The following is a 15,451-nucleotide window of genomic DNA, read 5'->3' on the forward strand; positions in this document are numbered from 1 at the left end:
GATCGTCTTTGTAGCCTACTAGCCAATCCTGGCTTAGGAGGGCGGGGCGTGTGTGATACATGTGGGGGGGGGGGGGGGGCTGTTTTGTCCACATCAGAAATCAGAATGAGACGACGTTGCTTTGCGCAGTGGCCTAGAAATTTTCTCTAATTAGCCATATTTTGTGAATATAATTAATACATGTTTTATTTTCATTCAACAGCTTTTGGAGATGATGTCGCTATTTTTAATGAAGTGCCGCTACTGAAGACTGTTTTGCCACGTGGTACGTGTTACGTTTTTCAGCGCTGGTGTAGATGGACCAATCACATTCTTTTGTGATGAATTGTTAGGCGAATGGAATTCAGTCATTTTTTATAAACATAACTCCTTCGTATGAAGCGATGCAAACGATTATACATTTCTATTTACAAATGACTCCAATGTTTCAAAAATCGAGCTGATATTTTAATGGAACTTCAGCTTTTTGGGCTTCAGGGAGCCCTCTGGAGGACTATGATAAGAAGCTTTGCCGTCTAATGTCCGCAGCCTCGTTTCTGTGAACCATGTGACGTGTGTTTACATCCTCTCAGCTGTTCCTCGAGAAAAACAGCGCTGGATCTTCAACGCCACGAAAATCTATACATCGCACAAAACACCAACTCTAATGTGCATCCAGCGTGTTTTGCTCGTGCACAGCCTGAGACTGATTCATGGCTTTACAAAGGTCAGTGAACATTGTTATTCCGCAGAGATGATGCCGACATTTTTGTTTTGTTGCTTTGCGTTGATCTGCTCGAGCTGAGGAGGATGTACATGTGGCAGACATTTAAATGCAAGCTTGCTAAATTGCTTTAACGCACGCGAAAAATGCCAAAATGGCTATTTTGAATAATGCACAAACGTTTTATTGTCTATTAAGAGGTTTGCCGTGCCAGGACAAACACAATGCCTCCGTTCTGCAGCGTTTAAATGTCATCTAACAGCATGCATTTCTTTAGAAACCGAATAACTAGAGTTTTTTCATCTGAATTACAAACTATTTCTAGTTAGTGTTTTATCCAGATGCTGCAAGTTTACTAGTATTTGTAAGAAAAATAATAACAATAGCAGTGCAACAATGGTCTCTGAATCTTTATTTCATAACAACTTCCTTTTTAGATGTTTTAAAATAGTATGCTTTACGCTTTTGTTCATTACACAACACGCATTATAACAAAGGCCGGATGCACGACGCACCGGGAGTTTTTGTGCATTTTAAATATTTTAAATGTCATGTGTTGTTGCATAACCTTGTTGTTAATTAGCTCTGTGGAGTTATTATATTAATAAATGCATGCAAGTCCTGCTTGAGAGATTATGGCGGACCTAAACAAGCGAAACTCGTGCATTTCCTCTCTTGATGCTTCTTTGATTTTGATTATACTTCCACATCTGGTTTAATGTGCATTGCACACGACGCTAAACTCAATTTTGTTTTAACGCAGTGCGGATATTTGTAGTGTTTTATTAGCGCGTCGTGAACTGTAGATCTGTACGCGCGTGCACGGTCAAAATCACGCGCTTCGTAAACATCCACATTGAATGCGCGTCGAACGTAAACAAACAAACAACCGAAAGCGTCGCAAATACGGCTTTTCTTTCCACTATCGACAGAAACATGGGCCAGAATACAAAATTGATTATTATATAACGTTTTGGCGTCATATTTGTTTAGAGACGAGCGTTGTTGAGATGTTATGGTAGCTTCCTGAAAATGTATTCCTTGCAACTAACTAGTTAGGCCTAAGTTAAGCTACTAGGACCTATTTTATAATTACTAGTGAGCAATTTAACTATTATATATTTTAAGATTCACAATAACTGCTCATTAAATGCCAGTCCTTATTCATATAGCCTACTTTCATGTTCACTAGCCACTATTAACTTTTTCCACAATATAAATAATTTGCCATTGAGCTCTACTTACAGAATGGAATTGCTGCTTTATAGTACAATTAAAAATCTTACCAGTCACTCTTAGTCACTGGGAACATTGGATCCGCCCATGCTAAAACTTGTCTCTCCTCCACAATGTTGGTCTTGATATCCAAACCGTCAAAGTGTAACATGAAAAATGGGTGGTTTCAAACAAAAGGTGCTATCTTCTAAGTTGTGTATCAGATCCAGATGAAAATACCTGTAAATAAAAGCTGAAATGTTCATCTCTCATCTCATATTCATCTTTTGATGTCAAACCCAAATGTTTTCAGTCTACAGCAAAAATAAAGGAATTGGTCTTACTGTTCCAATACTTTTGGAGGGCACTGTGTGTGTGTGTGTATATATATATATATATATTAGTTTGGGTTTAAATATGACCTGAGCATTTATTATTAGTATTATTATCATGCGCCCTGCAGGTCGGGTCATGCTTTATTTGTGTGTTGGGTTTCTCTCTGTAATGACACAGTTCTTCTTATTGAGGCCTGGAATAAATCCTCTGAGATTTTGTGGCTTCCGCTTTCACTGGGTCAGACAAACAGTGCAGGAGTCAACATGAGGCCATCAGCTTCCATTTAAAATATATTTACACACACAGCAGTCTGAGACAGACAGGAGCAGGACAGCTATGCATTATAACGGGTGGCTGATGTGAAGTTTCAGCTGATGACATTTTTCAGAAATAATGAGGACTATGAAAATCAGACAAAGTAGGCCTGCTTTATTTAAAGTTTTATCTTCACTTGAAAAGCACAGAGGAATTGTAAACATTAGTTCTGGCCGAGCATCAGTGTTCTGTGATAATGTTGCAATTATGCAACCAGCAAGTTTAAACATGTTAATGACGGATCAGCTCAGCCTTATAACAAACTGTTCTAGTTCATTGTTCTGCTTCCAGTATTAACTCCACAACAATCCAGCAGTTACTCAACTTGGCGACAAAACCAGTTAGCGATGGCATGAAAACCAGTATCTTGTTTTTATATCCAATATTAATGGCTTTATTGGTTTATGTAGTTATAAACCGCTCTCAGTGTCTGTTGTTAGAGAGAAAAAGCGCTCATGTGATAAGTGCCGCTCTCTTTTGTAAGTTGTATACTGATGTACAGAGTAGGGTTGCAATCAGGTCTTGTACAAAACAGAGTAGGAGGTTTGACCCAGATCCCTCCCTGCAGTATTTTTAGTGCTGGAGACTGAAAGGGCAGCGTTACAAGAAAAGGCTGAAAAGAAAGGCATATGCAGAAAAGAAAAAAAAAAACAAGGAAATAACAGCGATGTACACACAAACATAGACATTCAAAACCCTGTGAAATGAAAACGCGAGTTTTGTGGCTTTTGATCCATGTCTGTTTAGGTCATCCAAATATGGACATAATTCACTTTAATTAAAAACATGCATTTATAGTTTTTCAGGAGCAAAAATACTGATAACATCATGTTGCACTAATGGGCGTGTCCAAATATTTTGTCCAATCATATGCTCTCTAGAATGTACCAAGCATCTAAAGTGACATTTGCAGGGGGAGAAAAAAAAAAAACTGAGATTTTCATACATGCATGAAAACTTGTACATGTGCAAAAATAAAAGCACATAGATATACTGCCGGTCAAAAGTTTAGGATATTTTGGAGTTTTTAAAAATGGTTTTGAATTGTATTCCTTTATGCTTGACCAAGGCTGCATTTATTTTTATCAAAAATACAGTAAAAACAGTAATACTGTGCAATATTATAAACATTTAAATAGTCTTTTATTTGAATATATAAATACCCTTACTTTTGCTTTTGATTAATTTAATGCATCCTTGCTGAATAGCAGTTAGTTCAAATAGTATTAATATTTCACAATTTTACTGCTTTACTGTATTTTTGATAAAAAATGCAGCCTTGGTGAGAATAAGAGACAATACAAAGCATTAAAACAAAACAAATGAGGAAATATTAATTATTCCAAATGTTTGCATAGACAGTGAACTTAAAACCCTGTTTTCCTGTGCACTTTGGAAAATGTTCTTTTTTGCATGTGAAAGTCTCTGGGTTTTCTTGCAAATCTGTAGTTTGACATCTGCAATTGTCACTTTGAGGGCTCTGTAAGAATGAGAACAACTCATCCTTGATTTATTGGTCATGATGTAAACTAAAGCCTGTTTGCTTTTTAAAAACGATGTAAAAATACATATATTACGAAAAGGGATGAGTTCTTCAATTTCAATAGGAAGTATGTCAACACAGAAAATGAAACCGATTGAATGGGATCTTTTTAGATGGATGGTTCATTGCAAAGCCATCCCTAATTGGACTGGAGAATGGAGACGTTTCGATATACAGTAATTGGGCTTTTCTTGAACTCACTGAACCGTTGTAAGTAAATAAGCCTCATGTTTGTTTGTTTAAATCCAGATCTAGTTCAGGTTCATAAAAATCCTTGAGGTTACAGAACTTCGGCTTAACTCAATTACCAGACATGCAAATTCTGACACTTTGTAAATGTCCTGTCTGCAGCCCAAATGCCATTTTCAGACTTGCTTTGCTCTTGCTTTCAAAGCCTATTCAGTTGTTAAGTGCATAGTATTTCTAGGAAGCAGACTTTCTGATGTCCTGATTAATAACGGTTTTGTTGCTTTGGCATTTGTTATATTATCACTTGAGATGGGTCGTAAGACTTCAGGCTTGGACTTCTGCTGCTTTCTGCAGTATTAAAGCTGCTAGCATCAGGCAGGTAACATCAATAGTAATTGCATCCTTGAGTCATATCAAGATAATGTATCTTTTATTTGCATCACTATTAATATTCTTGCTCATACTTGCGTTTAGGGTTTTGAACAAACTTTTAAGTCATAAACCTGGAAAATAGGCACACGTTTTGAGCTGTTAGTGCTATGAATGATTCATCAAATCAGATGTCTTGTTGAGTAGAGATGTGATATTACTCTTCTAAGTGATCAACTTTACAATTTTTAGTTGGAGGAACATAAAACTGGTTAAAAAAAACTACATTTAACAATCAAAAGTTTGAGGTTAAAAATATTTTTCTTAAACATTAAAAATATTTTGTGCTCATGAAGGCTACATTTATTGGCTCAAAAAATTCAGTAAAAAATCCAGAAATATTATTACAATTTAAAATGACCATTTTCTATTTAAATGCATCTAAAAAAGTAATTTATTTCTGTGACCGCAAAGCTGAATTTTTCTTCAGTCATATAAATTCATGCTGAATTGCTGCTCAAAAAATATTATTATTAACGTTATAATAATTAATGTTGGAAACAGTTGTGCTTTTTTGGAAACTGATAAATTTTTCTCAGGATTCTTTGAAGAATAGGTGTTAAAAAGAAGAGCATTTATTTGAAATAGATATTTTGTAACATTATAAATGTCTTTACTTACTGTCACTTTTGATCGGTGTAATGCTTTTTGGAACAGATGGTGAACTTGGATTGAACTTATATTGACTCATGTTGAATTATATATATTTTTTTATGTGTATGTGTGTATAATATATATATATATATATATATATATATATATATATATATTATTTGAAAATATTTACTATTTATTTATAAAATTTATATTATAAATATATTTAATATATAAACCAATTTTTCTGAAATATATACATGCATGTGTGTTTATTTATATATACATAATAAATATGCACAGCGCACATATTATGTAAAAAAAACTTTTATATTGCATGCGATTAATTGCGATTAATCGTTTGACAGCACTAATAACAAAAAATGGGTTAAAAAAATTTCATAAAATAAAGATGGTCGAAAAAGATAGAAAATATTTTTTTATGTAGCACCAGTGCTTTGTCTAATTGATTGTTTTGGCATTTGTTTATTTTATTATAATCTGTGACAAAAAAAGACTTCAGACTTTCTGCAATATTAAAGCAGTTTGCATCAGGCAGGTAACATCAGGTACATGCAACACCTAGCTGGAGAATCAAAGTGGCACGGCGGCTCTCACGCAGCATGGCTCTTGTTTTCAGGAGAGAAGGGTAAACTGAAATGTGAGAGCGAGAGAGATCTAAGCCATCACCTTTTGTTTTTCAATCTTCAGATCTTGGCGTAGCTGAGAATGGTCTGAGGTGATTTGTGTGGGACACCGGCATCCCGACTGGGCATCCCTGCGGAGAATTGCTCCAGCGCTTTCATCTGGATGTGAGGACCGGTCTAGTTATCCGTCTCTCACCTCTTCTGCATTTTTTTTTTTTTTTTGGTTTGTTTCTTTTCTCGGAGGGGATCATGGGGGGAGCAGTCAGCGCTGGCGAGGACAACGATGATTTGATAGACAACCTGAAGGAAGCGCAGTACATCCGCACAGACAGCGTGGAGCAGGCCTTTAGGGCCATAGATCGCGGAGATTATTACCTGGACGGCTGCAGAGACAATGCCTACAAGGATCTGGCGTGGAAGCACGGGAATATACACCTGTCAGCACCGTGTATCTACTCTGAGGTGATGGAAGCCCTGAAACTCCAGCAAGGTTTGTCTTTCCTGAACCTCGGCAGCGGCACGGGATACCTAAGCACCATGGTGGGCCTGATCATAGGTGAGAACCACTCTAATGATATATCTAGAGGATCGAGAAAACAAGACAATAAAGGAAACATCTGATAAAGAGGAAGGAATTTATTTATTGTTTCATTTATTTTAATAAATAATAATAATAATAGTAGTAGTAGTAGTAGTAGTAGACATCAAAATAAAAAAAAATTTAAAATATTAGAAGAAATAATAAACTTGCAAACAATGATGAAGACTATTTTAGGACCAATCAGATTTTTGCATTTTATGTGTAATTTATTTCATTTAAGTCGCTTATATCAGCGTTTTGTCCATCAGCCTTTTCTTTCTTTTTTTTTTTTTTTTTGAACAGTAGTGCCTAATAGTAATTTCACCTTTTGAATTATATTTAGTTTTTTTTTTTTATTGTTAAATTTTAGGGATTTAAACAAACATAAATGTTGGTGCTACAGATATGAATGACTCAGATCATGCAACTTGCTGAGTAGAGAATGTGATATTTCTTTTATAAGTGATCAGGTTTATGATAAAAAAAAAAAAATCTTACATAATACTGTACATTAACATTCAAAAGTTTAGGGTCAGTTAGATTTTTTTAATTTTTTTAAATAAGTCTCACCAAGGCTGTATTTATTTGATAAACAAATACAGTTAAAATTGTAAAATATTATTACAATTTGACTGTTTACTATTGTAATATATTTTAAAATATAATTATTTCTGTGATGCAAAATTCATCATTACTCCAGCCTTCGGTGTCACATGATCCTTCAGAAATCAATCTAATATGCTGATTTGCTGCTCAAGAAACATTTATTATTTTCAACATTGAAAACATTTTTACTGATTGATTAATATTTTTGTGGAAATCATAATACACAATTGTTTTATGATTCTTTGATAAAGTTCATTGAACAGCATCTATTTGAAATAGAAATCTTTTGTAACATTATACGTGACTTTACTATCAATGTTGACTAATTTAATGCATCCTCACTTATTAAAAGTATTCATTTCCATAAAAAAAGCAATGCAAGATACTGCATAGTAGCAAGTTTTGTGCATTTTCTTTTTTTATTCAGAATATCTAACTTTTGGTGTGTTATTGTCTGGAAATATTAATATTTCAATGAAATATCATGGAATGTGACTGATAATAATGAAAATTTATATTTTAATTAATAAAAATGTACAGAATAATAGCAGTGATTCTGATTTTTTATTATTATTATTATTATTATTTGCAGGTCCGTTTGGAGTAAATCATGGCGTTGAGCTACACAAGGATGTGGTGGAGTATGCAAAAGAAAGACTTGATGACTTCATTAAAAACAGCGACAGCTTTGACAGGCATGTTAAATTCTTATTTTGCATTGTTTCTATAGATTGAAGTGTGAGTGTAAATATTCTATTTGAAAAAGTGCTAGATTCGTTACTCCTATAGAAATTGAAATCGCAACAGTAGTCCTACCGCAGTTCTGTGGTTAACTTCAAAGATCGCTGTGATTTGAACTTTGATTTACTCAGCCCTGCCCATTAATTTTCCATGTGACACGCGATGCATTAGCGAAACCCCGAACCGCAGTCTCAATGAATAAATACTTCAAGCGGCCGTCAGCTCTCTGCGGTCTGCTGAGCGATTCACACACCTGCGGGAACACCTGTCACAGACAGATGCGCTAGCTCAGTCAGTCCACTCCAGCATCGCACACGCAACTGGATATCCCTGAACTCATTTACCGCTTGCAAACATCTGTTTTCATCATGCACCAGAGCGAGCGGCGTTATTGAGGTCAGGAGAGAGCTGTAATGACGTATCAGACAAATCACTGACGCTATTAAACAAGCCATAAAAGCATGTTTCATAACAGAAGGCCATGTGTCCAAAGGTTGCTTAATCAATGTTCAGAGCTCGATATCTGTTTCACGTCTTGTCAAGTCTATGACTACTCAATAAAACTGCTGCTAAGCAAATAAAAACACATATGGACTGATGCTAATAATATGCTCAATATCAGATTGCTCTTGGCATCATGTCAGTTCTCTAGCAGTTAAGGAAGGAAAATTGCTTTTTATTCAATCATGAAAATAGATTCTTACATTTTCTGAAGGGAATGTGAATATACTTGCCCGTGCAAAACTCGCTGACATAATACTAGGCTGTTGTTAGTACATTGCTATTTGGTTGCTATGTGGTTCTTTCGTTGTCACGTTAGGGATAACTCAAATTATATAGCTTGTTGAAAAGAGGTGTGCTATTACTTCTAAACGATTCGAAAAGCAACTTTTGCCTGGCGGACATTAAATCTTGCAAAACACCTCCACATTTAGAGGCTAGAATATTGTAGAGACACAAGGTGGACTGTTTTGTCTATTAAAATAAAAATAATCTTCATTTTTTGTGCCTACATTGCATGCATATATATATATATATATATATAGGTGTATGAGAGAGATATTGACATAGATATATACACTGTATATATTTAATTTTTATTTTATAACAATATTACTCTTATTTTTTGTATTTTAAAAGTTACTCTTTAAATGCAATAATTTTAATCTTTATTCTTATTTTTTTCTATATTTTTATTTTTATTTAAAAAAAAATAGTCTTGTTTTATTGCAAAATATAATTATTGTGAACTTTTTAAAATTTTTATTCATGACTATACAGTTCTTGAAACTACTGGATTTTACTGGAATTGAACATATTGATGCTCCCAGAATTTGTTAAAAATAAATAAATAAAACATGCAGGTTTATTAAAATTACAGCAGAACATGCCGGAGGAAATATTATAGCTTATGAAATGGTCAGTAAGGTTGAAAACACCCTAGAAACTGCATAGTGACACACTAAACTCAACTGGAACATGTTAGAAACCACATAGTTGTGAGATTTGAGGGGAAATAAAAAAACAGAAAATGTAGAAATTGTGTTGTAGATGTTCTAGAAATGACTATCAATGTGTCCTTTCAGGTTTGAGTTCTGTGAACCACACTTTGTGGTGGGGAATTGTCTGGAGATTTCCGCAGACAGTCACCAGTACGACCGCATCTACTGCGGCGCTGGAGTTCAGAAGGACCACGAGAACTACATGAAAATCCTGCTGAAAGTCGGAGGAATTTTGGTCATGCCTATAGAGGATCAGGTAAAACACAGGATGATGCATACAGCGGGCCTAAACAAAGTTAGGAGACTTACAAATATAGTCACACTTACAAATATCTGAATGTCATTAGATTAAAAAAAAATCTCAACACAGATCTGTCTCTCAAATGTTGCAATATCTTTTCTCATCACTAATTTACTTTGCTTCATCATTTTTGCTGGATGTCTTTTAATTCACTGGTGTTTTGGTGAATTTTTTTTCTTTTTTTTTTTTTCTTTTTTTGGATGTCAGCTCTCCTCAACTTTACACCAGCATTGTTATTGCCAAGTAAAATGAAATAAAATTGGTTAAAACTATAAAAAAAATATTTTTGAGAATTAAAATAAAGCTGAAATAAAATGAAATATTAGATGACAAATTTAAACTTGAAATGCAGGTGAAAATCAGTAATGTTGCCTTGGCAGCTTAATGAAACAATGTTTAAGATGTTTAAAATTACTAAAATAAAGTATTAATATTAAAAATAAACCAATAAAAATTACTAAAGCACATAACAAAATAACAACAATTAAAACTAAAATAAAAAAACTGAAAATAAACAATCTTATTCAGATTAATAAATAAATATTATATAAACAAGACTAAAATAAGCAGAGTAACCACAGCTGTGGTTCATTATATTAAATACCAACATGTTCCACTAAGGACAAAAAAACAGTCACACTGTACTGACTCTATTCATTTTACTCTATCATTTCAAGCCAAACAAATGTCTTTTTGTGAAATGTTTTGCTTGACAAGTGTACTTTTGCTTTTTATTCCAAATAAATGCCATTCAGTTATTTGTAAGTGTGAACAAAGAAAAAAAATATATATTTTTGTGTAGTAGAAATTGGTATTTTAAAATGTTGAGTAGAATGAAAAAAGCCTTGTCTAACCTACAGTATACACCACTGCTTGAAGAAAGATTATAAAGCTGCATATTTTATTGTCTGTATTTGGCATCTAAAAAGTTCTCAATGCGAAAATTGCCACTTTAATGCAGTATTTATACTATTATATAAATGTATGATATTGTAGAATAGTAATAGTAACTTTTCTGATCCTGTTGAGCTTCCATGTCTTGCATGGAATGTTTGAGCTCTTTATTAGTCGAGTGTTTGTGTGCTGCTGTAGCTGACTCAGATCATCAGAACCGGTCAGAGCTCCTGGGAGAGTAAGAATATCCTGGCGGTGTCATTTGCTCCTCTTGTTCAGCAGAGCAGGACAGACTGCTGCAAGCCTGAAGCTGTGGTGCTCCGTAAGTCTCCGCCTCTTTTATGACCTCACATTGTCCTGGCCAATCAGCTGCTGGTAGGGACAATGTTACAGACTGATTTATTGCAGATTCCATTACTAACCTGACTCATTCAGAACAGTAAACAACACTAAAGGCCAAACCTGTAATAGTTGGGGGGTTTTTTTTTCATGCACTGGTCAGTCTTGAGATTTTAGGCTATTTTGCTTCCATAACATGTCTTCTCTCAGACTAGTGGATAGAAAACATCCAAAATGCAGATTATAAAGAGTTTATTTTATTACATTTGATCTATTTGCACCTGTAGATTTCAATTACCTTAGGCATCTTTAAAGGCAGTTTTCTCAAAATGAGTATCAGTAATGCCTGCATTACCAAACTTTACAGTTTTGCATTCTGAAGAAGGATTTATTCATATATCTTTAATCTTATTTAGATTTTATTTCTAAAAACATTGTGAAAATTATTATTATTGTTGTTGTTGACAGACGCCCGTTGGCTATTGGCGCCAACAGTAAATGGATTTTTTTTATAGTAGGAATCTGGGAATTTACAGTGAGAATTTATTATTTCTCATTTATTGAAATAATTATAATATTATTTTCTCCATTTATTTATTATTTATAAGTTTTGATTGATTGATTGTTTGATTAATTGAGTTGGGACTACATAAATCATTTTTGTTGCATTCAGTAAGCTTTTGACATTAACATTTTACATATTGAGTAAACTGTTTTGCATATTTAAGTAGGTTAGACATAGTTAAATTAAGTACACTGAAAAAAAAAAAAATAAATAAATATATTTTTTTAATAAAACAAATTACCGAGTGCCTATTTACATTTAAGTGCAAATAGGCTTAATCCAGTATTAGATTTCTATTCTGGAAATATGCAAATTAGCGCATATGTAATTATATTATGCCTCATTTGCATATTTAAGCATAACATTTCAAAACGGTTGTCTTAATGTACTGTGAATAATCATCTTGTGCAGTGTAGTGATATTGATTCGTTTGACCTGCGTTATCTTGCCTTCATGTTTACGCTAATTAGTTGAGATTTGAGAAAAACCTGTAGCCATTAACCTATATTATTCCTCCGTCCCTCAGCGTCGCTGTCCGTGAGGAGTCTTCAGGACCTGGCTCGAATCTACATCCGTCGCACCCTCCGCAACCTGACCAACGAGGAGCACCCGGCCTGCAACAACGCGCAGCGGTCGTCCCAGAAGCGCAAGCGCAGGCGCTGCCTCCGCCGCCGCCGTATCAACACCTACGTGTTCGTGGGCAACCAGCTGATTCCTCAGCCCATGGACAGCGAAGAGGACGAATGCATCGAGGAGGAGAGCAAAGAGGAGGAGCAGGAGAAAGACATTGAGCCCGTTAAACCCGATGAGCCACAGGTCAACCATCTGAGAGACAAAATCCTGAGTCTGCCGCTGCCCGAGTCTCTGAAGGCGTACCTGCTGTACTACCGCGAGAAATAACACGCTGGCCCGTAGAAGCTTTCATCAGCGGTGGTGCTTTCCACTTTCCTTCTCAGACTACTCAGTTTCATAGTTTTTTTTGATAATGTAGCATAATTTAAAGATTTAAACAGGGTTGGGCTGCGTTGGCCAGAGACGTCGGATTTGATTGTGCTTGCTGTGTTTGACTCATAACGTTGTAATATTCACATTTCGAATGTGATTTTGAAGCTTCTGGCTCACCTGGTTTGTATTGAGAAGATGTGAAGGAAGCTCTTTTTCACAGGCTTGTATTGTAAGACTAGCTGTTTGATGAAACCAGTAATGACAGTTTTCTTTCTTTTTTTAATTATAGAATGAAAATTCGAGTCATTATTTTGGGATTGATTTTTGCCGCCTTTGAGTCTCCGAAGCTTTCGGGAGTTTTCGCTGTTTATGATGCTAATGCTTTCGATATCTCTTTGGACTGTTTTAGTGAAGTTCCTCTAGAGATGTTTTTTTTTGGCCTGTATTTTGCATTTGTTTGTTTTTCTAGTCACATTTGTAAGTACTGATATTGAGCTGTCACTTAATAGATGATGTAATTTTTTTCAAGTCGACCTGAAGACCTAACGCTTAATTTTTCTGCTTGTGATCATAAAATGTAAAAGACGTCACTGTTCGTGTCGGTTTGTAATAGGTGATTTCTCACTGTCGTAACAACTTATTTGCAATATATTGGCAGAATAAGAAATATGTGGCTTAATTTCAGTTCTTCAGTTGATTGTAGAGGATTTTGTTACTCTGAAATGAAATATAATGAAACCCGTCATGTTTGTCACATTTCCCAAAAATACACACAGATTGAGATCCTGGAAAAAGACCCACAGTATGTTTAATATATTCAGTAGATATTGTTTAAATTCATAATGAAACCATTTCATCACACAAACTGCCTTGATGAAGCTATGTACAGTACTAAATAACTTCATATAAATGATTCTGTTGAAAGGTTCTTAATATTGTGTCGCTTCTGTTACTGTTAATTCATGCTTTTGTGATGGTTGTGCAACTCTGGTTTGTCCCACGAAAGTCCTCCAGATCCATTTGAGTTCTTTCTCACAGTGGCTATAGTATGTTGAGATCCAGGACTGACAACACCATCAGAAGAGACTGAAAACAGTCATTGACGCTTATACAATATCACAACCCACACATGATATCAAGAACCAAGTATGTAAACTTTTCAACAGGATCTTTTGTGTCATTAAAATTACTTTGTGTTGTGAAATATATGTACATGTTGTGCAGCCTTTTCAGGGCAGTACTAAATATTTTTTTTTAAATTCCATTGGAAGATTTTATCTTAATACTATTTTATTTTAGTTTAGTTTATTCCTAAAATAACTCCATGATGCCACAGCTATGAACCACAAATCGATAAGCTGATGAGTTTTATTTTTCTGAAAGAGGAAGACTAATAATTTTTTTTTTTTAAGTACGCAAGCACACAGACATGGACTTAAAAGCCACAAAAAAATATTTTATGGGGACTTTAAGCACCTTAAGTCATTGCCTATCTCCTGTTATTCATTGAAATGATGGTGAGAGGGAAACTAGAATGTAAAGATAAAAACCAAAATGATTTTTCATATTTGGCCTTACATGTTAAGGTACAGTATCTCTAATACATCTACACCAGCACAGTCTAGAAACAACGTTTTCATCTTTTTAAACAGTATTGCACCAGCTTCGAATTCAAAGTGACTTTAAAACTTTCATGTGTTTTATTGAGACAGCAGGATGGCACATTTACGTGTCAAAGTTTATTAAACTTTAATAGGTTACGTTTCCCTCTTGAATATAAAGACCATTTATGACTATTTTCAGTCAATCATGAAAATGCTCAAAGCGTTTGAGATATTGAGAGAAGAACCGACAGGCCATGCAGATTCTACATATCTTGTAATCATTATTTTTCATTATTTTTCATATTGCTTATTGAGTGTAAACCGGACCGTTTCTCAAGGTAAGAGCAATTTGTCCGTTGAGTTTGTGATTGAGCGTGTCATGAGATCTAATTTCACAGCATGATGTCCTACAGACTTTTTCTTAAGTGTATCACTGACTGTAATTTGATGCTGTTTCTCTCCATCTTTTCATTAAATATATTTATAGCCAACCTGTGATGTTTTTACTAAGATGGTGTTGTCAGTTGAGTTGTAGTGTCATAAAAACTTCTGAAATTAAAATATATATAAAAACATATTTGACAAATCACCCAAAATTACTCGCAACCGGCATAATTATTCAATTTCTGCTTTTTTGATGCAATAATATTTTTATGCTTGCTTCATGTCTAACTCTTAGTGTAAAATAAATTATAAAATGTACTAATTTACAGAAGTGGCTTTTCCTGTTGCACAAATGGTTGTGGAAAGTGTGCATTAAACATCAGTCAAATGCCATTATCTTTAAAACAATATCACTCTTAGACAGCTTAGACAATAAAAACTCTCAGGTCACATTATAAAATCTTTATTAACTATACATCTTTATTAAAACGAACCATAGTTTGCTAAAAATAAAAGAAAGCTTTTCAGCCTCTGCTTTTCCAGTCCCATCTTTATCCAAAGATATGGGGAAAATCACAAATCTCTCTTTTGCATAGACTAAACGCTCAACACCAGGACAAAAATCAGGGTTATGATAAAAATAAGAACGATTTAATAGCGCAAAAGTGCTTCTCAGTAAAACCACATTTACTATTCCACCCGTAGGGTCCTACATTAACTTTGGGGTGGCAGCATGGTGGGCAATAAATGGTTCATATTTTCAAGAATATTACAAAATTGGGGGGAAAAACACTGGACAGGAATTTATAAGTTCAATCAAGGTGGTTAAGGAGGTTAATGTATTTTTTAGTTAAGTTACATACTTCAGCATGAGGAAATGACTAAAGTGTCTGAATTTAAAGCTTTGGCCATAATGCTAGATAACACACATCTTTATCCTACATGTCAGTTCATGACACTAGCATGCGTTAAATGACAGCATCATAACAGCAGCCTTAAATATGTACAGTTTGGAGAAA

At 34.5% G+C, this 15,451-nt stretch overlaps 1 protein-coding gene across 2 annotated transcripts; it reads left to right on the top strand.

Moving 5' to 3' along the window:
* Window positions 1-70: 70 nt before the first annotated feature.
* Window positions 71-14,735, top strand: LOC306863038 (protein-L-isoaspartate O-methyltransferase domain-containing protein 1-like). Of its 2 annotated transcripts, XM_079406193.1 has the most exons (7): window positions 71-265; window positions 573-706; window positions 6,036-6,527; window positions 7,750-7,852; window positions 9,485-9,656; window positions 10,794-10,917; window positions 12,026-14,735. In XM_079406193.1, exons 3-7 carry the CDS (start codon window positions 6,221-6,223, stop codon window positions 12,397-12,399), a joined length of 1,080 nt encoding a protein of 359 aa, XP_079262319.1. In that variant the 5' UTR covers window positions 71-265; window positions 573-706; window positions 6,036-6,220; the 3' UTR covers window positions 12,400-14,735. The 2 variants fall into 2 exon arrangements, with proteins under 2 accessions (XP_079262319.1, XP_079262320.1); XM_079406194.1 differs by lacking the exon at window positions 71-265 and having other exon boundaries at window positions 539-706.
* The last annotated feature ends 716 nt before the right edge of the window (window positions 14,736-15,451 follow it).

The sequence above is a fragment of the Barbus barbus genome (assembly GCF_936440315.1).
Source record: "Barbus barbus genome assembly, chromosome: 44".
In the NCBI taxonomy this organism is placed as follows: Eukaryota; Metazoa; Chordata; class Actinopteri; order Cypriniformes; family Cyprinidae; genus Barbus; species Barbus barbus.

What these genes read in the sequence shown, in the direction of transcription:
- LOC306863038 (XM_079406193.1), top strand. Translation starts at nt 6,221, where the DNA reads ATGGGGGGAGCAGTCAGCGCTGGCGAGGACAACGATGATTTGATAGAC. An exon ending in CATGGTGGGCCTGATCATAG is followed by an intron (nt 6,528 to 7,749) that starts GTGAGAACCACT and finishes TATTATTTGCAG; the next exon opens with GTCCGTTTGGAGTAAATCAT. An exon ending in GCCTGAAGCTGTGGTGCTCC is followed by an intron (nt 10,918 to 12,025) that starts GTAAGTCTCCGC and finishes TCCGTCCCTCAG; the next exon opens with CGTCGCTGTCCGTGAGGAGT.